The following is a 24,157-nucleotide window of genomic DNA, read 5'->3' on the forward strand; positions in this document are numbered from 1 at the left end:
GACGCAAAGGGGAAGACTTTCACCCATGTTAGATGCCTTTTATGAGAAATCAACAAGATCGGTTGAAATTAGAAGCGGTGATGGTGGTGTGTTAGTCGTCTTGAGTCGGTGCAACGAAATTAAATTATAACTTAATTGGATTTGAGGGGACCCTGCAATTTTTCATTGTCAAGACCCGACCATTCCGATCATTAGACATTAGTTTCTAGCGAGTAGAAGGTACTTTGGCATTATAATTATTCAAATTTATTATTGACATTTTGGATTTGAAGCTTCAATTAGTACTCCTTTAAACAAATGCCACTTGTTTTCTGTGAAAACGGTGACGTAGAAAGTCGTAGGTGATATCACTAAAATGGAACGTGTTTAATTTATTTAATGTTTTAGTTTCTATCATTAGAAATTAGTTTCTAGCGAGTAGGTACTACTTTGACATCATAATTATTTCAATTTATTATTGGCATTTTGGAATTGAAGCTTCGATTAGTACTCCTTTAAATAAAGGCCACTTGTTTTTTGCGAAGACGGTGACATAGAAAGTCTTAGGTGATATCACTTAAATGGGATGTGTGTATAACGTGGCCATCCAAAGCCCAAAGGAAGTGTAAATAAAATGGAATTCGTCGTCTAGATGTGCAAATGGTAGGCCACGGAATCTATCAAATAATATATCACGTACATACAAATGATGTGCCATCCTCATTTCTCCATGTCATCATCTCACCATTTATGACAAAGGAATCTTACACCTACTCCATTTATTCTCTTGGGTCTACCAAATTATCTTGTTGCCAATTCCCTTCCTAATGATTTGGCAATTTCAAAAGCTTATTTATTAAAATAAGAGTAATTTTATATAGAAAGGATTGTTCTATAATTGTAGACACAACTCCCATATAATTTTAATTACGTACATAACAGTTTTCTTATCATTATTATTTTAACTTTTTTCAAAAAACGATGAAATTATTGTTGAGAAAAATATTAGGTCATTTTTTTTAAAAAAAATAAAAATAAACTATTACCTAGGTAAAGTTGAACAAAAATTATGTCAACGGTTATACAAAAATCATTTTTCAATGTTATATACCATACAACTTTTTTTATTTTTTTTTTATTTTACTATAATAATGTGGCATTGTCAATTCAAAACATCATGTCAGTATAGTGAGATATTAATGTGATATATAATATTATCCTTAATAATTATTATTTTTTTTTAAAAAAAAGAGTTCACATTTTGAGTCACCTAAAAGCTATTTTATAGCTAACTAAGTCAAATGAAAATTAATTATTGATAAAATATTAATTAAATAATATAAAGTTATTGTTTTTATTTAAATAATTAAATAAAAAAGCATTAACAACTCTTTCACTTTTTCTAAAAAGCACAACTTATATACCGGTCTAATTTTCAGTGAAGAAATTTGAGAATTCCATAATAGCATGATCTAAGTGGTGGTTGGTTATTGGCAGAATAACATAAGCTAATATGATGTCACAATGTTGCGCGGTCGAAACTCATGGTCGGACATTGTTCAAACGCGGGGAAGAATTGTGACCGGCATAATTGCTCGATCAGACCAGCAGTCGGACTACGTCCAAACGCCGTCAGCTAGTTATCCTTGAAACACCAAGTCCGCTCAAATGAGACATTTATCCGTCTGAACACCGCCTTCCTAAAAATTCAACTTGCACTAAAAGACTATATTTCCCCAGGGTCTATATAAACTTCATAGCTCATATTGCACAATATTTTACAGACCCTGAAGCTATTATTTTTGTGTTATTTTTATACCTTTTTACAATTTATGTAGTCACTCTTACGCTTCTCATTGATATTTGTTCAAACCACACAATCACAATAACAAACTTTCGACCACCAAAGTTTCAAGATACGAGAGGAAGCCTGATAGACGATTGCTTAGAATTTTGGAGTTATTGCGGTAGAGACAAACGCCTCGTTTGTTGGGGTGCAATTATAGTTTTGCTTGTTAAGTATAATTTATTGTAATTCATTCTCTATAGTGGATATGTTTCATGTGTTTAATTTATTTAATGCTTTAGTTTATTATGGTAATATTGTGTGTGATTCTTCAATTCACCCTCCTTTAGGTAGTTGTTTAGGATCATTCGGCAAATTTCAACTTTGACCTAAAACGAAAATTACTTAATTATCTGGCAGTAAATTAAGAAAAAGGCATGCAATTGCATGTATAGCCGATTGATTTGGCATGAACCATACCCTCTAACCGGAGGGTCCTTCAGATGGAATAATATTATTACTTTTAAAAAGATTATATTATTAATTTTATCTAACACCAATTTGATGATAATCCAACCTCTCTCTTTCACAATGCTCGCGTGCTATCAGCTACTAATCAATTTGGCATCGAAAGCTCCAAAAAAATCGATTATGATAGAGCATCTTTATCATAATTATTATTATTATTATTATTATTTTGTTAAAATATTTTTCAGAATGATTGAATAATCTTTGTTTTCGATAAAATTTAAAATAAATAAATAAAAGCATTTTTTCTTTTTCTTTTTCTTTTTTCTGTACTCCTAGTTATAATAATTACTCTACCATTGGCTAACAGTCCGACAACACTTTTACTTGACTCTACTAGAAAAAAACTCCATTTAGGGAAACTGGGGGAAAGGACAAATTACAAAAGAGAAAAGGCAATTGGACGTCAACTTTTATTCTTCATGCCAACACCATCCCAATCGGGTTCTATTTTTCCCAAACAGACTTGGGCTTGCCCGCCCACTTCCAATAGCCATAGCCCATAGGGTGCCAACAAGCCCGATCATGGTCCAATAAGAAATAATCTCTCTCTCTCTCTCTCTCCCCTACCAATAGGTCACATGGAAGGCCCACACTAGGAAAACCCTTGGAGCCGATTAGGAGAAAAAGAAAATTCTTTACTAGTTTTAGTCCATTGAATTGCATTTTTAGTTAGAAAATTCCTCCGATTCAGTTATTAAATTGATGCGTCCTTAAAGTATGTAATTTATTTTCACGTACATTTTTAATAAGAACAATACTAGAAACCACAATTTTTATCTCACAATACTAACGTGACAGTTTCAACTAACTCTTAAATTAATTATTTTTTTAAAAAAAAAAAAATCTAAGGAATGGTTGGAATTGACACATTTGTATTGTAAAAAAAAAAAAAAATTGTGACATATATCATTACTTTTTTTTATAAAGCACATGATTCTCACTTGCATTTTTTTAATCGCATGCTAAGATGACAGATTCTTCGAACACAGTTTAATAGAAAACTTTGTTCTCAATTTTATATTTAAGGTTACCACCTTAAATCAAAATTGATGAAAAAACTGAAACTGTCTCAAATAAATCAAGCAGATATTATAATTAGAGGCAATACATAATTTATTGAGCTTGGAGTACATACAAAGTTATTCTATGGTTTATGAATGACGGTAAATCATTTTATTTTGGATTAAAACATGCATCGACCAACTGAACATTTTGAAGAGAAGCGGTGTTGAGGGTCTGAATCCTTTTGATCAAGTGAACCTTTTAAAGATAGATGGCTTTGAAGGCCGTTGTTGACTTCCCAGCCAGTGTTGCATATGGACTCCAATGGCATCCAAGTAGCAGCTACTCCTCCCATGTAAACCGACCACCTTGCCTTCTGTCGTGGTTGACGTGAAAAATGTTCCTATTTCCTCGCCAAACGGACCATACTTACCTCGACTGGTATAAAATGTCAGTGACCTTATAACTTTAGGCTGCTGATCACTGGTGATTGGACCATAATACCCAGATATGCAGATGAGTACTTCATGCGGGTACTCCAGTTTTACCTGCATAATAGTTTATAGGTTTGTATATTTTCACAAACAGAAAGTATGCGGAAAACAGAGTGAAAGCAGAGTTGAGAGAGAGAGAGAGAGAGAGATATATGAGAAAGTTGGGTTGTATTCTCATTTTAATTGAATCAGAAGATACATAATGTGTTTATATACTGTATGAAAAAGAATAACAGAATAACAGCTCATCTATACAGCTCATCAATCATCTATACAAACACGTGGGTTAATATTTCAGCCAGCACATGTAACTACTTCAACTGAACGTAAACTGCAAAACCCCCCCTCAAGATGAAGCATATATGTTAAGAAGATTCATCTTGGATAAAAGAGCAGAGAATGAAGACAAACATAAAGCTTTGGTAAAAATGTCGGCTAGCTGATTTCTGGAACTAACATGTAAAGTGTGAACTAAGCCCTTTTGAATCTGTTCTCTTACAAGATGGCAATCAAGTTCAATGTGTTTTGTTCGTTCATGATATACAGGGTTTGCAGCAATATGGAGAGCAGCTTGACTGTCACAAAAGAGCAACGCTGCTTGAGAATGCGGGACTTGGAAATCTTGAAGCAATGAAGTGAGCCACATTAATTCACAACAAGTAGATGCCATGGATCGATATTCTGCCTCAGCTGAAGATCTAGACACTGTGTGCTGCTTCTTTGATTTCCATGAAATGAGAGAGTCACCAAGAAAGATACAAAAACCAGTTACGGATCGACGAGTGTCTGGACAAGCAGCCCAATCCGAGTCACAAAAGGATTTCAATCTCAAATCAGAAGTAGAAGGGAAAAACAAACCCTGGCTGGGGTTGGATTTGAGATATCTGAGAACTCTATATGCAGCATTCATATGAGATTGACAGGGTGCACTCATAAACTGACTTAAAGTTTGAACACAATAAGATAAATCTGGCCTTGTAATAGTAAGATAAAGAAGACGTCCAACTAGTCTTCTATAGGTGGTAGGATCCGAAAGTAAAGGGCCATCAAGACGAGAGAATTTGGCATTTGGATCCATTGGAAACTTCACTGGTTTTGAAGCTAAAAGACCTGAATCTTCAAGAATTTCTAAGGCATATTTCCGTTGACAAACTGATATACCAAGAGAAGTCCTTGCAATTTCCAGCCCAAGGAAAAATTTAAGTATACCAAGGTCTTTTAATTTGAACTGAGCATTGAGAAGATTAGTGATGTCTGATATAGCATTCGAATCATTACTTGCTAAAACAATATCATCTACATACACCAACAATGCAATATAAGAAGAACCGACACTTCTTGTAAAAAGAGAATAATCAGAACGTGATTGAATGAAACCGTGACTGAGCAAGGCAGTGGAGAACTTGGAAAACCACTGTCTAGAGGCCTGTTTTAAGCCATATAAAGACTTTTTCAAAAGACAAACTTGAGACCCCCCCTTGCTTGAATAACCAGGAGGCAAGCTCATGTACACTTCCTCATCCAAATCCCCATGGAGGAAGGCATTATTGACATCAAGTTGATGAAGATGCCACCCTTTAACAGCAGCAATAGCCAACAAACATCTCACAGTAGTGAGTTTGGCAACGGGTGAAAACGTTTCATAGTAATCGACCCCTTCGGATTGAGTGTAACCCTTGGCTACAAGACGGGCCTTGTATCTCTCGATAGAACCATCAGCCCTATGTTTGATTTTGAACACCCATTTACAACCAATGGTGTGTTTATCAGAAGGTAAATCAGTAAGAACCCAAGTATTATTCTGTTCAAGAGCTGAGATTTCAGCTTGCATGGCATCCCTCCAAAGAGGATCTTTGACAGCTTGGTGAAAAAATTTTGGTTCAACATGAGCAGAGACAGCCAAACTAAAGTGTTTATGAGTTGAAGAAAGCTTATCATAAGACAAAACAGTGGAGAGATCATAAGGAATACCTGAAGAACCAGCTGTCAATGGAACAGAAGATGATGGGAGAGAAGAGGCAGCAAGTTGACAATGATACTCTTGGAGATAACCGGGTTGGTGCCTAATACGAGTGGTTCTTCGAGGAGGAATATTAGGTACATGAGGTAGAGAAACACTAGGAATATTTGAAAGAGATGATACAATTGGAGAGGAAGTAGAATTATGAGAAATAGATTGTGGTGTTTGAAAAGATTCAATATCATTAGGATGGGAAAGAGGCAAAACAATGTTATCATTGGACTCATTATGTGGCAGAGATGATGATGAACAAGACATAGGAAAAGTATTTTCATGAAAAATGACATCACGAGATACAAATATAGACTTAGTGTTAAGATCATATAATTTGTATCCTTTGATGCCATAGGGATAGCCTAAGAAAATACAAGCTCTAGCTCGAGGATCAAACTTGGATCGATTTCTAGTTATAGTAGAAGCATAGCAAAGACAACCAAAAACACGAAGATGATTGTAAGGAGGTAAAACTGAATAAAGGGTTTCATAAGGAGATTTATTTGAAAGAAAGGGTGTAGGAATCCGATTGATAAGGTAAGTGGCAGTAAGGACACACTCACCCCAAAAATGATATGAAAGATTGGCTTGAAACCGAAGAGCTCTAGCCACATTAAGGAGATGTTGATGCTTACGCTCAACTATGGCATTTTGTTGTGGAGACTCAACACAACTAAGTTGATGAATGACTCCATGAGAAGAATAAAAATCAACCATGTTAAATTCTGGACCATTATCAGATCTAACACATTTGATTTTAACATTGAACTGAGTAAGAATAAGCTGAAAAAAATTCTGAATGATGATTCTGGTTTGAGATTTACTATGCATTAAGTATACCCATGTAAAACGAGTATAGTCATCCACAATAGTAAGAAAAAATTGAGATCCATTGGTAGACTTAACAGAAAATGGACCCCATATATCACAGTGAATCAAATCAAAGGATTGTTTTGAAATTGAAGTGCTAACATGAAAAGGCAAACGATGTTGTTTAGCTAAAGGGCAAACTGAACAACATTTATTTGAAACAACATTACAATCAGGAATTATATGTTGCAAAAGTTTAATCCTAGAATCAGAAAGATGACCTAATCGAAAATGCCAAAGATTATTGGAATTGCTAGTAGAAACTTGAGCAGCACCTATGCTGGTAGAAACTGGAACAGCAATAGGTGGAGAAGGCTTCGGATTAGGTATCAACAAGAACAATCCGCCTCTTTCTCTACCCATGCCAATCGTCCTCCAACTTGACAGATGCTGGATGAAGCAAAAATCAGCCAAGAAAATTATGCAACAATGTAGAATTTTGAGTATTTTGCTTGCAGAAATCAAATTAAAAGAAAATGAAGGAACACAAAGAACATCTGTTAAGATGAGATGTTCAGTAATTCGAACTGTACCAATATGTGTGACTGAGGCAAAATTTCCATTAGGTAATCTAACAGATTTGGTAACAGTGGAAGTAATAGAAGTAAAACAGGAGATAGAGCAAACCATATGATCGGTTGCTCCTGTGTCAATGATCCAAAGATTTGTGGATTTGATATGTGAAACATAGTTGACAGATGATGAAGTAGAGAAAACAGAATGTTTACTATCTAAGCTCATGGAATCAAAATGAGTTATTTTTCTACCTGCCATGTCGGCGAACAGAGGATCCTGAGATGCAACAGTGTGAACCGAAGGGATATCTTCTCCAGACTTCGGGTTGATCAAGGAAATCAGCTTCTCATACTGCTCATAAGTGAACAGCAGATGAGGAACACCAGCTTCGGAAACTTGATTAGCAGAAGGAACATTTTTTCCTTTGTTAAACTTAAAACCCGGTGGAAAACCATGAATTCTGTAACACTTGTCGATTGTGTGACCGAGAACTCCACAGTGAGTGCACTTCGGCCTATCCTTTCGGATAAAATTGGTTTTAGATCCAGATGACTGATTTTGAGGTGTAGTGATCATCATCGCAGCAGTATTATGATTCAATGAACTAACAAGTGGAACAATCTGCCTCTGTCGTTCCTCTTGAAGGACTAGAGAAAAAACTTTGTTTATAGGAGGCATAGGGTCAAGTAACAAGATTTGACCACGAATATGTGAAAAACTTTCATTTAAACCCATCAAAAAACGAGAAATATACTCATGTTCACGATAATCAGTAAGAATCTTCACAGAACCACATGAACATGGAGGAAGAGGTTGGTAATTGATGAGTTCATCCCAAAGTCCTTTAAGAACAGTGAAGTAATTACTCACAGAGAGGTTTTCTTGAGATAAGGCAGAAATCGTCTGTTGAAGTTGGAAGATCCTCGGTCCATTCTTTTGAGAGAATCGATCTTTGAGATCATTCCACATATCTTCAGCAGAATCAATGTAGATAATACTCGCTGCTATTTCTTTCGAAACTGAGCTAAGAATCCATGAAAGGATCATATTGTTGCATCTATACCATGACAGACTTTGATCAGATGAAGCATCCGGTTTGGGCAAGGTTCCATCAATGAAATGGATCTTGTTCTTCGCAATTAAGGCCATCTTCATCGATCTGCTCCAGGTATTATAATTGTCTCCAACTAGTTGTTGAGAGACCAGATTGAAACTAGGGCTATCGCCATGATGCAAGTAGAAAGGACTTGATACATCTACAATTGAATTTGCAGATTGAGACGTCATGGAATCCATGAGAGAAATAGTGAGAATAGAAGAAATCAGAAAGCAACGATTTATTGCTCTGATACCATTTCACAAACAGAAAGTATGCGGAAAACAGAGTGAAAGCAGAGTTGAGAGAGAGAGAGAGAGAGAGATATGAGAAAGTTGGGTTGTATTCTCATTTTAATTGAATCAGAAGATACATAATGTGTTTATATACTGTATGAAAAAGAATAACAGAATAACAGCTCATCTATACAGCTCATCAATCATCTATACAAACACGTGGGTTAATATTTCAGCCAGCACATGTAACTACTTCAACTGAACGTAAACTGCAAAATACGTTAGAATCACGTGTCAGTTTAGTAGACTGGTTTAGAGAAAAAATAAATATATTAACTCAGTTTGGAGGAAAACTTTATTGATAATCAACGGATATTTTGAAATGGTATTTGATAATTAGAAGTACCCGATGTGTGTCGGTTCCTCCATTACCCCCATGCTTAATGGACCAAACAGCTTGTCCATTTCTGTCATACTCAATCTGGATAGAGCAAATGGCTTCTGCAACTCTTGTGACATAAATCTGTTTGATCCCAGAAAAAACTCCATCATCCCATGGTCTCCCTCCGTCTCCTCCCCATGGACCTGGTCCACATGGAGCTGGTTCTTTTATCACACCAAAGGCAACCTGGAAAAAAGTTGAAATCTTTTGGTAAATAAAACCCTTCATACAATGTTTTTCCTTGCTAGAATGCAGAAAATGGTTACATATTTATTACCTCTTCAAATGGTCCTTTATTTGTTAATACAAGTTTGTTTGACCACTGCGGATTATCTACCTCAGAAATAGGGGGTTCGTAAGGAATGACGGCATTGGAAGGAGAATGATCCACAGCCACAGCCACAGGAGTTACTTTCCCTTCTATAACATGTACCCCTAGAGCATCTACGAATAAACCCTTCCTCCCATGGATTCCGACAATCTTTCCTTCCTTCAATCTGGTGGTGAAGCTGGATCCTTGTTCTTCTCCATATGGTCCATACTTCCCTTTATTGGTGTAGAAAGTGAGTGACTTGATAACATTAGGCCCCATGTACATTAGAGGGCCATAGGAGCCTACTATATGAGTCAAGATTTCAGATGGATAATCAAAGACTATCTGCAGAAAATGCACAAAAGATCGATGCTAGTGAATTTTGATGTCCAATGATATATAATAGGTACCAAAGATATAACTAAACTTCTATATGAAATTAAAGAGCTCGATTAATTCACCTTTTCATTCTTATATCCTCCAGTGCCCCCATATTTGCTTCCCCACATGCCATCCCCATTGCAATCATACAGAACTCTTATCCATACAATTCCAACAATATTGCGCGACATATTAATCTGTTTAATGCCTGTATACATTCCATCATCAAACACACTCCCGCCAGAACCACCCCACGGCCCATATGTTACCGCGCCATCAACTTTCGAGGGCACCTTCTCAATACTAGGCATCTGAAATGAACCTTAATTATAATCTAAGTTCTTCTTGTGTGGAACATATAAATTACAGCGAGAAAAAAGAAATGTAATAGAGATGGCTCACCTTTTCCTTAGTTCCCAAATCGCTGGTTTCTGGAATAGAAATTTCCCTAGAAACTTTTCTCTGTAGGGGGTTGCCGAGATCATCCTTTTGTCTTACGGCAAGAACTATATCGAAGCTTTCACCTATAGTCCCTTGTATTACAGAGTAGCCAACCTTCTCAGTCCCATTAGCAGCAACATACTTTTGCGAATGATTAGACAAAGCTTTGGACGGATTCTCTTTCTCAATCGGTTTCAAATAAACTCCAATTGCATCAAGATACCAACGACACTTGCCATGGAACCCAACAATCTTTCCCCCAGTCATTGGGAATGAGAAACATGTCCCTTGTTCAAAACCAAATGGTCCATATGTTCTCATGTTGCTCTCAAAAGTCAGTGATCGAACAAAGACCGGCCCCCATTCGTTTAAGCTACCATAGTGTCCATGTATTGAAGTTAAGAACTCATCCGGGTAATCAAGCTTGACCTGCAAAGTGTAAATCCTTGTGAACCAGTTGGACAAAAATTATTTTTTTTTTTTTTTTTTTTTTTTTTTTTTTTTTTTGCCTTTTAGCACAAAAAAGAAAAAAAGAAAGAAATAAGTATTAACAAACAACTCTAGATACAAAATACTCACAAAACACTCAAATTTATTTTCATCTTTATGTCACATTTAAACACTTTTTCAATCAAAAAGCAAAAAAAGGGGCTCCAAAAAGTTTTCCCAAACAAACGCTCGTTTGTTTCGGTAGTAATTCCTCTAATGTCAAATTAAGATTTTGAATGGTAGATTAGTAGATAAGAAAAAGAAAAAGAAACAAAATAAAATATTAATCACAAATGAGATATTGTTACATAATAAACTCAATCACATGTGATCAATTATTAACTAAACGTTAACTTAAGCTTATGAGATAAATGATAATTTAACATCGTACATATCATAATAAATGTCTTGAATTCGAACCATAACTCAACATTTTACCTTCCATTTCGGTTAAATACTCTACATGTTGAATCTTACTTGTTGAATGATAGTTTGAACTAAGACGTGAGGGAGAACATTAAAGTATTAATTAAATGGTAAAATGATCATAATCAAACCTATGATAAATTCAATATTGTTAAAGGGCAGGAAAGTGATTAAAACAAGGGCACTATGATTATTAACCTTGTCTGTTTTGTCGCCTCCATTTCCACCATGCTTGTCAGACCAAATCGAGGTCCCTTTCTTGTCGTACTCAATCTGGATGGAGTCGATGCCTGCTCCGTGAGTTATTACCAATTGCCTCACTGTTGAGTAAACTCCGTCGTCCCAACGCAACCCTTGCTGAGCTCCCCACGGCCCAACTGATATGGGTTTCTTCGTGGAAGCCTCCGAGCTCTGTTGCAACAACATCCAATCCCAACCGATTAGCCAACTTTCCTGAACTCAAAACAGAAACAATATACCATAAAAGCATGATCATTACATACCATTTTTCAGTATAGATTGAGAGAGCAAGTACAGTGAGGGCGGTGCGCACTGAGTTGTAAGCAACATGGGGGAGGAATTTATGAGAGCCAAAAGGATTTGCTTGCGTGTGGAGAAGTATAAAATATTATTTCCACTACGGAGGGAAAATATTGAATAGCTAGCAGAGAATCAGATACGCCATTGAATCCCCAGAAGAAAAAGGAGCATCGTCTTTTTGCTGTGATTGTGAACCATTGTTATTCTCAATCTTTGTTTGTTTATGTTTTCATCGTAGAATTAGTCAATTAAAAGATGCAGGAATTCAAGAAAGGGGCCAGCTAGCAGGTAAGCCTTTTATTCTGGCTTCCAATAACTGGAACGTTTTGTGAAATTGGAGGCAAATCAGACGTCAATTCCGGCCGATGGTGTTGCGCACTTGAAAGCTGAATCTCGCTGCTTCCAGCCTTCCTAGTGGCCGGTGCAGCTGAATGGTTTTTGCTCGATGTTGCGCCAAGTTCAAGCAACGAGCATCGTTCCAAGAACTTGTTCATTCATATTTCCAGATAGGATTCCCGCCCATCAAATAGAGCTTTTCAACTTTATTATTGTTAATACTATTATAACTTTAATTTCAATTTCTTCTTTTTATAATTTTCTTTTTGAAATTTTTTATTAAATGTGACACGTGTCGTCTACTAATTTGGTATGATGTGACAATATTATTAGAAATTTAAGTGAAGATAGATGGAACTTGGAATGATCTATTTGATAACGATTGAAACGTTAGGAAGTAAATCCATAAAATTTGAACATTAGCGGGTGATTTGATAAAATGTCATACTTCAAGGACGTCATAAGCAATTTTTTTCTTTTTCTTTTTTATGCATATATTTTGGAGTAGGCATTTAAACAGTGGCAGAGACATGGCTTTGTTCATATTGAAAGAATAAAAAGAGGATAAAATGAGCTCGAATTGTTACAAAAAAAAAAAAAAAAAAAAAAAACACTTCAGCAACTGCATAATGGCAATTAATACAAATTCAGTCCCAGCCAAGCTTTAGGTTCATGAAGCAATACTTTCCAGAATACATCACACCCCTCTAGACCTCACAATAACAAATTTAGATTTGGCTTAAGTTCGTCATAATGTTGGCTTGATTGTTGCATGCTTGCCTAATTATGTATTAAGAACCTCTAGATATTACCCAGTCAAGGAATTCAAAAAACTTACTTCTAAAAACACGGGGGCTCTCTAAAACTAAAACCATATCTTCCAGCAAATCAGACAACCACGCCACAGTATTTGCCTAATGAGAAGGGATTTTTCCCCTGTTCATTTCCCATCAGCCCTTCTTTGTGGTGTGAAATGATCCGCTTTATGACCGTAGGCCCTAGGTAATTTGTTGATCAATATAGCCAATGAAGGCGTCAAGCTACCCTGGGGATAAAAATAAAAGTAACTTTCAGACGATAACAAAGTGAGTATCAATTATCACTTATTAAAGAAAGCATTATCCTACTTACGAGAAATTACTGCAGAACAATGTAAGAAGAATTACTTCTCAAACTATATACCTGTTCATAATGATGCGGTCAAGGCTTTACGACAAAAGCGTATTGCACACAAGAAGCTCTGCCATGGGGGACACTATGTGGCTAATTACTCTGGTTGAACTGCCAAGCTGTTCTTACCAGACTTCCCAATTTAAGAATATCAAACGTAAAAAAGAGAACAAAAATTTTCAAAACAGCTTCCCTTATCAAATGGTATGGATCGACCTGCGAAAAGGTAGTAAGTTTTGTGAGAAAGGACAAGAAAATATAGTGAAAGTGGTTGTTTGACCAAATGCTTTATGATTTCAAGCTACAGAATAAATGAGTATTAAGAGAGAAGTAGAATCAAGTGACACTGAATTGAGAAAGGAGACCTCAACATTATCTATTTAATCTGATGGCAAAATGCACTGTGAGTGAAGAGGAAAGAAGACTCACGTCCACACGATATACTTTGTTCCTAAAGAGCATCAAATAATTCCTGTGGTGTGACTAGCAAAAAGAATCCATACCATGGAGAGAGAGAGAGAGAGAACTGGCCATTCATGAAACAAGAACTTCTTGATAGGACATTAGATAATCCCTCTATCAGTGCAAAGTCCATTACAATCTGTACAAATTGCTGTCCAAGAAGATACACCATACCTGTCAACAAATGGACTTGGCCGGTATAGACACAAATCTCCTTGTCAGAAACTGCCTGAATTGTGAACACATTGGAATCTCTATCCTGCCCAACATACCAGCCTACTAATCAGCTATAGTTTCATGAAATGCAGAAGGAAATAACATCTGAATATTCAAGTGAAGTTGTTTGATACATGTCAAAAGAAATGTAAGTAGCCAAGGAATTCAAATTTAAGTAAATTTTTTCACTTACAAGCCATAACGAGATCCATGACAGCTTGAAGTAATCTTGAACCCTAGCCTTTGTGTTTTTGAAAGTGATCCGATGACCAAATTCCACATTTTTTTATTCCTACCCTACCAATAATCCTTACAAGAACAATGCCCATTCTTAAAATAGTGGAGGCACTTGGAGTCGTTCAAATATATTTCACATCCAAACGTCATAGTGATATATTTGGCTGTCCTATGGCAATCATCACACATTCTCAGGTTTTTTACCATCCTTATAACTTTAGATGCAGGAGAGCCTATAAGAGCAAAAGCCAATGCGAGTTTTTCACTATGAACTCCACTAATCTCTTCTCTCTCTTCCTCCTCGATGCAAAGCCCATATTGGGTATCAGGTCCCTCGACCTTCCCCTTTATTCTTTGTATCCAAGAAGATTCCACATCCGAGGACTGATCACCTGTAAGAAACGTATGGACTGTGTTTTTAACTTCAATCCAGCATATCCCAAGAGATTTTCTTGATGCATTCTCCTTTTCAAGCTTTCTCATTTTTGAAGCATCCTCTAACTTTCCACACAAAGCATGTGCCTGAAAAATTAACTGGTGAATCAGAATATTCCCCGGTTCTAAGTCAAGCAAACTTTCCCCCGCACGGACTGCCAAGCCAATATTACCATGAATCCTACAGGCAGTTAGTAGGGCAGACCAAGTAGAGGAGTCAGGGTCAATGGGCATATCTTCAATAAACTCTATTGCATCTGCAAGCCTACCTGCACGGCCATATAGATCCACCATAGCTGAATAATGTTCTAAAGTTCGTATTATTCGATACTCTTCAGTGATGCTAGAAAAAGCTTTCTCCCCCTCATCCACCATTCCAGCAAGACTGTAAGCAAATATAATGTTTACAAACGTACCTCTATTTGGTCTGAATCCAAACTTCTTCATCTGATCAAAGAGATCAAGTACAGCATCTACATAACCATGTAAAACATATGCACCAATCAATGAGTTCCAAGTGATGACATCTTTGGACGAAATTCCATCGAATATGGTTCTTGAATATACTATATTCCCCGACTTCGCATAAGTGTCAATAAGAGAATTTGCGATAGAAAGTTCAGTCTCTAAGCTTCTACGGACTACACAACCGTGGATCTCTTTTACCTTCTTCCCTGAAACTAAATTTGCACACGCAGGTAAGACACTCAACATTGTAACTGAATTTGGAATAACACAGGAAGACTGCATTTGTCTAAATATTCCTAATGCCTTGTTCTTTTGCCCAATTTGCAGGTAACCAGCAATAAGAGAGTTCCATGAAGCCGTATTCCGCTTAATTTTCCCATCTTTTTCCATTCTCTGGAAAAGATCCATGGCTTGATCCTCATCTCCATTCTGTATATATCCCGAGATCATTACATTCCACGTGATAACATTAGGTGGTACGCCAGATTCCTGCATTTTCATAAAGAGAAGATGGGCTTTACCATAGTAGCCACCTTGGCAATATCCTCCAATCATTGAGTTCCAAGTGTATACATCTTTCTCTAAGATCATATCAAAGACTCGCCGCGCTGCTTCTAATTTTCCACACTTGGAATACATGTCAACGAGTGAATTCCTAACCAATACATCATTGATGAAACCCATCTTAACAGCAACAGAATGGATTTCCATCCCCTTCTCTAGTGATTTCAAAGATGCACATGCTGAAATTGCACTTGTAATTGTAACCCCATTTGGTTCAACCCCTTCCCTAAGCATATCCTTGAACAAATCCAATGCCTGACTTCTCCTGTTGTTTTGAGCAAACCCTGAAATCATAGAAGTCCAAGTAAAGACATCAGGAGTTATTCCAAAACTCTCCATCTTCTTCATCAATTCCATCGCAACATCACAGTGACCTAACTGGTTATAACTTGCAATCAATATGTTCCAAGTCACCAAACCCGCTTCAACCCCTTCTTCACGCATTGCATCAAACAATCTATGAGCTTCCTCATTCTCACCCTTCTGGCAATACCCAGATATCATTGCATTCCAAGTCACCCTATCCCTCTCATGCATGTTCTCGAAAAAGTTCCTCGCTGAACTCATTTTCCCACTCTTTGCATACACAGCCAAAATCGAATTGTTAACACGAATAGAACAGCTCATCCCAAGTCGAACCACCAACGAATGTATCAACTTCCCAGCCTCAAAATCCCCACAATTTGCACACGCCTGCAAGATCTTTGGGAACAAAAAACTATCAGGCAAAACCCCATCTTGCATCATAAAATAAAAAAGGTCCGCAACCTCCCTCCATCTGCGCTCTCTCGAGCACGCACCAATCATCGCCGACCAAGCGTACAAGTTTCTCTCACTCATTTCACCAAACATCTTACGCGCATCTTCCAAACACCCGCATTTCGCATACATGCTCACAATCTTAGTCTCCACAAACGGGTTTTCCTCGTTAACCAAATCAATACATTCATGAAGCTTCCGACCCAGTTGAATAGAATTCGCATCAATGCAAGACTGTAACAGATTAAGATAGGTCTTGGGCTCTACCTTGGACCCGCGTTGAGCAATGGACTCAAGAGCAGTTACGGCCTCGCTGAGGCGCCCACTTTTGCGGAGGTAATTCACATAAGCGTCCGTGAGCTTTGGGCGTGTTGTTTCGGCGAAAGTGATAGTGGGTCTGGGTGGGAACTTGGATTGGTTTCCTAGCTTGGATGGGATTGGCATGGGAGGGCTAGAGTTGCAGGGTATGATTAGGTTCTCCATTGCTCAACCAAACCAATTGTTGAACAATCTCTCTCTCTCTCTTCTCTATTCGAAATTTCTTTTTGGAGGGTAACGTACAGAGATAGATCGAAGACGAAGAAAATGGGGCTGGGAATTGAGAGCCATGCTGCAACAGTTTTCAGGGTCCACCCACCGATGCTGTGGGCGTTATCCGAAATCCAGTTACAGCTTTTGGTTGTCGTTTCGTGGAATAGTGGGTTGAACGACTTAAAATTGTTACTATCTTTGTCTTTGTGATTAATTCTTTGATTATAGTTAATCTAATTATTTTTAGATATATTCATCCCAAAAAAAAAAAACAAAATCCACTGAATTTTAAATTTTCATTTCCATTAACTTTACTCGAATAATATAAATTTTTCCTTTTTCTTTTTAATGTCCCTTTATCTTATTCCATAAATTAATTTAGGTAAACCTTTTAGAAATTTTCAAGAAATATTATAAGCATCAACTTATTTTATTAATTTTGAACTTGACTTGTATTTTTATCAAATACAAAAACTATCTTACCAATTCGACACTTAGATCACCAAGCTTTACAAAGTAACATTTGATAAGTCGTGACTGTCAACCTTAAACGAGCAGCATAACATCTATAATTATAGCATTTTCATAATTATTTCCGTCGAATTATAAGGCAACTATAACCACTATTATTTCCAATAGCCTCAACATATCCAAAATTCAGAAAGACGACACTAAAATATCTCCACATCTAACCATTAGATAGTACTAAATACTATATATATATATATATATATATATATATATATATATATATATATATATCAACATATTTACATGGTACTATACTGTCTATGCACCTCCCAAGAATATAAAAGGATATGTATTCATATACAGAGGGTCTTACAAATTTTGTTATCACTATCTGGAGACTGGAGTGCCTTAAAACCAATAAATAAATAAATAAAAATCATCATCATCTTGCCAATAAGTAACCTTTCACATCCTGATTTGGCCTAAATTATCTCCACACATAACTCGATATTCTTGCCTAACTATAATTGGACTTATTTTTTGAGAAATGCTATGTATCACCATAGTAACATGCTACTTCTTAGAGCATTCATAGGGTTTTAGAAAACCCTACAGCTTGCCATGTGCAATCAAATTTGGAAAATATGGTTATTCAAAGTCTAAGCCAGGGGTTTTGAGAAACTTCGGTAGAAAGAGATTCAAAATCCAAGAGTATTTGTGTTTTCTTGGTGTAACATATAATAAGCCTCCAAGAAAGTATGGCTTTTCAAGCCATTAGCCAGCCCAAGCAGGCCCATTCTCGGTAAAGCCTTATAAGTTAGTCGTACTCAACCTGACCAAAAAGAACGGGCGCACAAGCATTAAAAAGAGGTTATGCCAACAATATTCTAACCATTGCATGTCTTGACTACTGACATCCCTTAATTATTGGATGCTAAAGAATGTTTGTTTAATGGAGCGAGGGCTGTGGATGAAAACCCCCTCCACTAATCAATAACGTGCATGAAAACACCCCAAAAAAGATAAGGGAAATTGATTACTAGAGAGGTATGTTCAATTCTAAACAAACACTCACTTTCTTCTATTTTTTCTTGAGTTATTTTCCTTCTTCAATATAAGGTTTAACTTAAGCATCAGAGCGACCCCTTTACTAACCCTATTAATGAGACATTTTGTATTTGACCTTCATTTTCTCTACAAATATCATAAATCAAATGATTTGACGTGCGATCAACTTAGTCTTCATTTCTTTCTTTTTTCTCTTTAATATTGAAGTATAGATTGCAAGCCAAGAACAAAATGCTTTCTTCAGCTCCATATCAGTCTACATTCTCTGCATCTTAGCCATCAACAAATACCACATTTTCTCGGACCGGCCGAGTGTCCTTGTTATTGAAGATTGTCGACAGCAACTCAACCACTTCAGTGTTTGGACCACTTCAAAGGTCTTTAGATGTGCCAACTCTCAGACACACTTGGTTGTAAAATAGTGTTTGAAATAATTTTCAAAAACTCTCTTTTCCTCGTTTCTTTAAAAATTAAGAGCTAGTTTGTCTCCCTTTCTTATTTTCCAAATTTGAAATTTTTTTTTAAAACACCCCCCCCCCCCCCCCCCCCCCCCCCCCACCAAAACAAAAAAAAAAAAAAAGCATATTATTCTATGACTGTTAGGCATGCATCTTTGCTATTAATGATTGCTTCTCCCGAATTTGGACGTACGAAAATTCCCAAGTGCGGAGCTAAATGGGCCAGGCATGAATTAAGAAGTGCTGACCCGTCCGCCGATTTACATTGTACGATCCCATTTTTTATCTGGGCTTCAACCCTGATGTGTGGGAAGGAAATTCATTTTGTTAAAAAAATTATTTAATTCAATATAATAAATTCACATGCGTATTCACATATAAATTTTTAGAAATACATGCAAAAAATAAAAATCACATATTCTGCTAAAAATATATGTGAGAATGACATATATTTTAAACATATGTCAATTTAATAGTAACAATATCATAAATAAGCATCGAGCCCGATTAACATAGGACAAAAGCCTACTCATTAGAAAAGTTTAAAAGCCGTTAAAAAGCCTAGAGCCTCCGCAATCAAAAACCCACAAGGTAGTGGTTAAATAAGGAGTCTAAATGAAGGTCATCATCTCCAAACGAGATAAGAGTGTTTTTTTCCCTAAAAACTCTTTCGATTATATTCTCTCTATGAATGCTCTACTTCCTTAATTATCGGAGGCTCTACACCGGCCCTAGCCAACACCACTCTAATGGTTATTTTCTTGTCTTGTACTTAGTCTGTCAACTAGTTGGGCCATCCAAAAATTTGATTTTACAAATATAAATATTTCAGCTTCGTTTGGAGGAAAATTTTGTTGATTTTAAAATATATTTTAAGGTTAAATAGCTTAGAGGTATCTGTGGTTAGACCCTAAATCAAATCGCCGCCTCGGTTTCAAAAATCGTCCAGGTAGTACCTGTCTTTAATGGATATTACTAGTTAGTACTTCTGTCAGTCCTCTGTCAATTTTTTTAACGAACCTCTACATTACCCACCTTAAAATGGCGACACATGTCTCAGTTGCCACATGACCACGTGTCACATATGATATTTATAAGGACCATTGTTGTTGTTATTGGTGTACCATTGTTATACCCCAAGAGTGTAAGTATCATTTCTCAATAAATAAAAGATTCTTTGATCAATAATTATCGTTGTCGTTTTCAGATTTTAATATGGACCTTTGAATTTTTGTCATCCTATTCTCTACTCATATATATATATATATATATATATATATATATATATATATATATATATATATATATATATATATATATATATATATATATATAATTTGCTCAAATAAGAAAAATAGTAAAGGCAGATTCACTTGAAATATAGTCTTTCTCCCATCAAAAGACAAAATTTCTTACAAATCGGTTTGTAGGAAATTTCATACAACCCACATATAAGATTGACATGTGTCTCTTGGCAAGTGAGAATCACATATTATTTTAATAGCATGTGCTTCTCACATGCTTTTTTAATAGCATTAATAAAAACACATGTGCTTTTCACATGTTTAAAAAACACATATCACTTTTATATGTGGATTGTATGAAATTTCTTACAAACTGGTTTGTAGGAAAATTATGTCCCCCATCAAATTATACCTAACAAAAAAGTGGGAAGATATTTATTTGGGCCAATTAATATGTATAGAAGTGCATGACGCCGCAATTGATTTTTTAAAATTATACCTAACTAATTAAAATAAAGAAAAAAGTACACATAATCCCTTCAAACTACTATCTCATTGTCAATGTCCCCCCTAAATTACCAATTGTGTCAGTATCCCATTAAACTACCAAAAAATGTCAATGTCCCCCTTAATAACAAAAATACCATTCATAAAATTATTATAATTTAAAAGAAAAGTTATACAAAAATAAAAAATGGTTTTTCCTCTTCTTTTTTTCATTTGTTGAATTTTTTTTAAAATTTTTTTTTTTTAAGTTTTTTTTCAAATTTTTTTTTAGTTTTTTCTTTATTTATTTTTTTTAGTATTTTTAGTTTTAGTTTTTTTTTTTTGAATTTATAAGGACATTTTTGTCTTATTGAAGAAAAAAAAAATTATGGTCATTTTTGTCTTTTTGTTGGTGTATTTGGGGGGAGGGACATTGACATTTTTTAGTAGTTTGATGAGGTATATTGACATAAATAGTAGTTTTTTTTTTTGGGGGGGGGGGGGGATGGGGAGGTCATTGATAATTGAGTGGTAGTTTGAGAATAATACGTAGTTTGAGAATAATACGTATACTTTTCACATTTTCATTTTATTGGTTTCACGAAATTTTCCTTCCTCATAAATTTTTTGATGAATAAGAATAATATCATCAAAAAACGCAAAGCGCAGTCAAGTACATAAGGAGTATACAAGAGAAGCGTCCAAGAAGGAGAAGAAAAAAATAAAAATCATTAAAGCTAATCACTAATGAAGCTAGGAACGCACCAGTACAAGAGAACAAAGAAAAAAAGAAAAAAGTATTGAGCTCCTCAATCGTCATTTATTTGTCGTCAAAATGTCTATCATTTTGTTCCCTCTACAACAGGCAAGAAGGAACCATCTTTCACACAATAGCACTCCGAGAGCGACCACCCATCCACAAGCAAGCAAATAAATTTACCACCCGAAGAGGCATAACCCAAGACAGACTAAAGCAACTAAAGATAACATTTCATAGAGCGCATGCAGCCTCACAATGAAAAAAGAAGATGATCTACAGACTCTCTGTTCGTTTTGCACATACAACATTTATCAATCACAATGGCATGCATCTTTCTAATATTACACACAGTAAGGATCTTCTCTAGCGCCACCGACCAAGCGAAAAAAGCCACTTTCAAGGAAATTTTGGTCCGCTAAATACTTTTTTAAGGGGAAATGAACTATATCTTTGCATGCAATGACCTTTTAAAAAGATCTAACATCAAAGTTCTCTTAGTGAGAAGGAAACCACCAAAGTTGGTATTCCTCTTCACTTTCTACTCTAACAGAATACAACAACGTGAATAAGGAAACCAAGACATCCACCTCTCAGTTGTGGCCGCTCGAATAAAGCTAACATCCCACTCCACTCTTCGAAACCAAGTGAGCTGCAACGAGCACATCCTTGTCACAAGCTATACCATACAAAAAGCTTCCTTGAGAGGCATCTCTCCACACCACACATCATCCAAAAATCTTATCGTAGACCCATTTTCCAAAATTAAGTCTGGTATAACTACAAAAACAAACTCCACCCCTTCCTTATGTTCTTCCAAAGCCCCACTCAGGGAGATCTAAGGAACACCACCCGGCCCATGCAATACCGTACTTTGCATCCACAATAGATTTCTACTAAGCCTCTCTCTTACGCACATAACGCCACAACCACTTCTCTAAAAGATCTTTGTTGAAGATCCTCGAATTCCGAATGCCCAAGCCACCTTCAGAGATAGGGGAGCAAACTTTGGATCAACTAACCAAGTGATATTTAAACTCTTCACCTAATCCCCCACCATAAGAAATCTCGATTAAGCTTTTCTATATGATTAGTCACACTAGCAGGAATGAGAAAAAGAGATAAGAAGTACGTAGGAAGATTTGAAAGAGTGCTCTTTATAAGGGTAACCCTACCACCCTTGGACAAATACATCCGCTTCTAGCTAGCCAACCGCCTCTCAATCTTTCCAACAACACCATCCCATATGAACTTGGCCTTAAAAAGAGGCCCCCAACAGAAAACCGAGGTACTTTAAGGGTAAAGAGGAAACCCCATAATCCAATATGCCAGCCAAACCGTCCACATTATCCACACAATCCACAGGAACCAAAACAGACTTAGCCAAATTAATCTTTAAACCTGAGACAGCTTCAAAGCACAAGACCAACACACGTAGATGGCGAAGATGGTCAAGATTAGTCCTGCAAAAAACGAATGTATCGTCCGTGAACAACAAATGAGAAATGTTAACCACCTCAAAGCTTTCAAAACTCACAGAGAAGCATCATAGGAAACTTCTATGAACAGTAGCAATGAAAAACTTACTTAGGGCCTCCACCACAAAGACAAACAAAAGGGGAGATAGAGGATCATACTGTCTTAGCCCACGAGAGCTACTAAAGAAACCAGGTAGGGTGCTATTCACCAAGACAGAGAAACGCACTGAGGAGATGCAATGCGCAATCCAAGAACACCATTTCTCCGCAAAACTACATCTCAATAAAAAATCTCAATTAACATGATCATATGCCTTCTCAACATCCAGCTTGCAAAGTAACTATGGTTCACCAGATTTGATACGACTATCCAAGCACTCATTTGCTATAAGAATTGAATCAATAATTTGCTTACCTTTTACAAAAGCATTTTGAGGTTTCGAGATAACCTTCTCCACAGTCTATTCGCAATAACTTTTGCAATGATCTTGTAAACACAACTTACGAGACTAATAGGCCGAAAATCTTTAAGATCCAAAGCCCCAGGCTTCTTCGAAATTAAAGCAATAAAAAATGAAGAAGGATATGATAGCATTCTTGCGAGAGATCATTGATGAGAGGGACATAGTGGAAGTTGTTTTTATTTTATTTTAGCTTTCCAAACGGCCTATACCATTACTTGTCAAGCCTTGTTCTTGTGGTTCTCTTCATCACTAATCTCTCAAAATATTGATCGCTTGCACGATATGAGGAAGGAAAATTTCATGAAACCAATAAAATGAAAGAAAAAAGCATCACTTAATAGCATTCCTAGTAGCCTCATCAAATTTTACTCACCAAAGTAACTAAAAATCACTTTTATTTATTCTGGTGAGCCACTTTTTAAAAATTCTCCTTGCAGCCTCATCATTTTAACTATTTACTATCACTATTCCATTTAAATAAATTTTTTTTTTTTTCAGATTTCTTTATTCTTTTTATATTTAATCTTTTTATACAACAAGCTACCATACACCTTCATCTTAAGATTAGATCATTGTTAAGAAATTCATAGAAGTTTTTATTTGCTTCTTAACCAAATTCAAGAAAGAAAGAAAAGAAAAGATAAATGAAAGAACTACAAAGTTTATGTCAGGGACAAAGAAACCACTATGTCCATGAAACAAGGACATCATCGTGTGAGAGAGATGGGAGAAGAAAATTGGAAAAAAAAAAAAAAGAAAAAAGAAAAAAGTATGTTGATCATGTGAGAGAGAAAGGAGAAACAAAATTAGTGAGAGAGTTGGTGAATGAATATTACTCATTAAAATTTATGAGTATTTTTCCTCACCAAACCTTTTTGGTTAAAGTGGTGAGGCTACTGAGAGTGATTTTTTCATATTTTCATCAAATTGACTCACCAAAATAACTATTTTGATAAGGCCACTAAAATTGCTCTTATAAACACTTGTAAACATACTC

General features: G+C 36.0%; 1 protein-coding gene across 5 annotated transcripts; it reads right to left on the bottom strand.

Moving 5' to 3' along the window:
- Positions 1-3,361: 3,361 nt before the first annotated feature.
- LOC133870436 (jacalin-related lectin 3-like) lies at positions 3,362-16,868 on the bottom strand. Of its 5 annotated transcripts, none has more exons than XM_062307562.1 (7): positions 14,767-16,850; positions 11,215-11,406; positions 10,063-10,530; positions 9,741-9,971; positions 9,244-9,624; positions 8,931-9,152; positions 3,362-3,846 (listed from the first exon to the last, which is right to left on the bottom strand). In XM_062307562.1, the coding sequence occupies exons 1-7, from the start codon at positions 16,684-16,686 to the stop codon at positions 3,547-3,549; spliced, it is 3,714 nt and encodes a 1,237-aa protein (XP_062163546.1). In that variant the 5' UTR covers positions 16,687-16,850; the 3' UTR covers positions 3,362-3,546. The 5 variants fall into 5 exon arrangements, 2 of the variants coding, with proteins under 2 accessions (XP_062163546.1, XP_062163544.1); XM_062307560.1 differs by lacking the exon at positions 14,767-16,850 and adding an exon at positions 11,520-11,582 and having other exon boundaries at positions 11,215-11,427; XR_009900731.1 differs by lacking the exons at positions 3,362-3,846; positions 8,931-9,152; positions 9,244-9,624; ... (1 more) ...; positions 10,063-10,530; positions 11,215-11,406 and adding exons at positions 12,516-12,937; positions 13,075-13,278; positions 13,699-13,778 and having other exon boundaries at positions 13,934-16,868.
- Between the last annotated feature and the right edge of the window lie 7,289 nt (positions 16,869-24,157).

The sequence above is a fragment of the Alnus glutinosa genome, chromosome 6 (assembly GCF_958979055.1).
Source record: "Alnus glutinosa chromosome 6, dhAlnGlut1.1, whole genome shotgun sequence".
Lineage (NCBI taxonomy): Eukaryota > Viridiplantae > Streptophyta > Magnoliopsida > Fagales > Betulaceae > Alnus > Alnus glutinosa.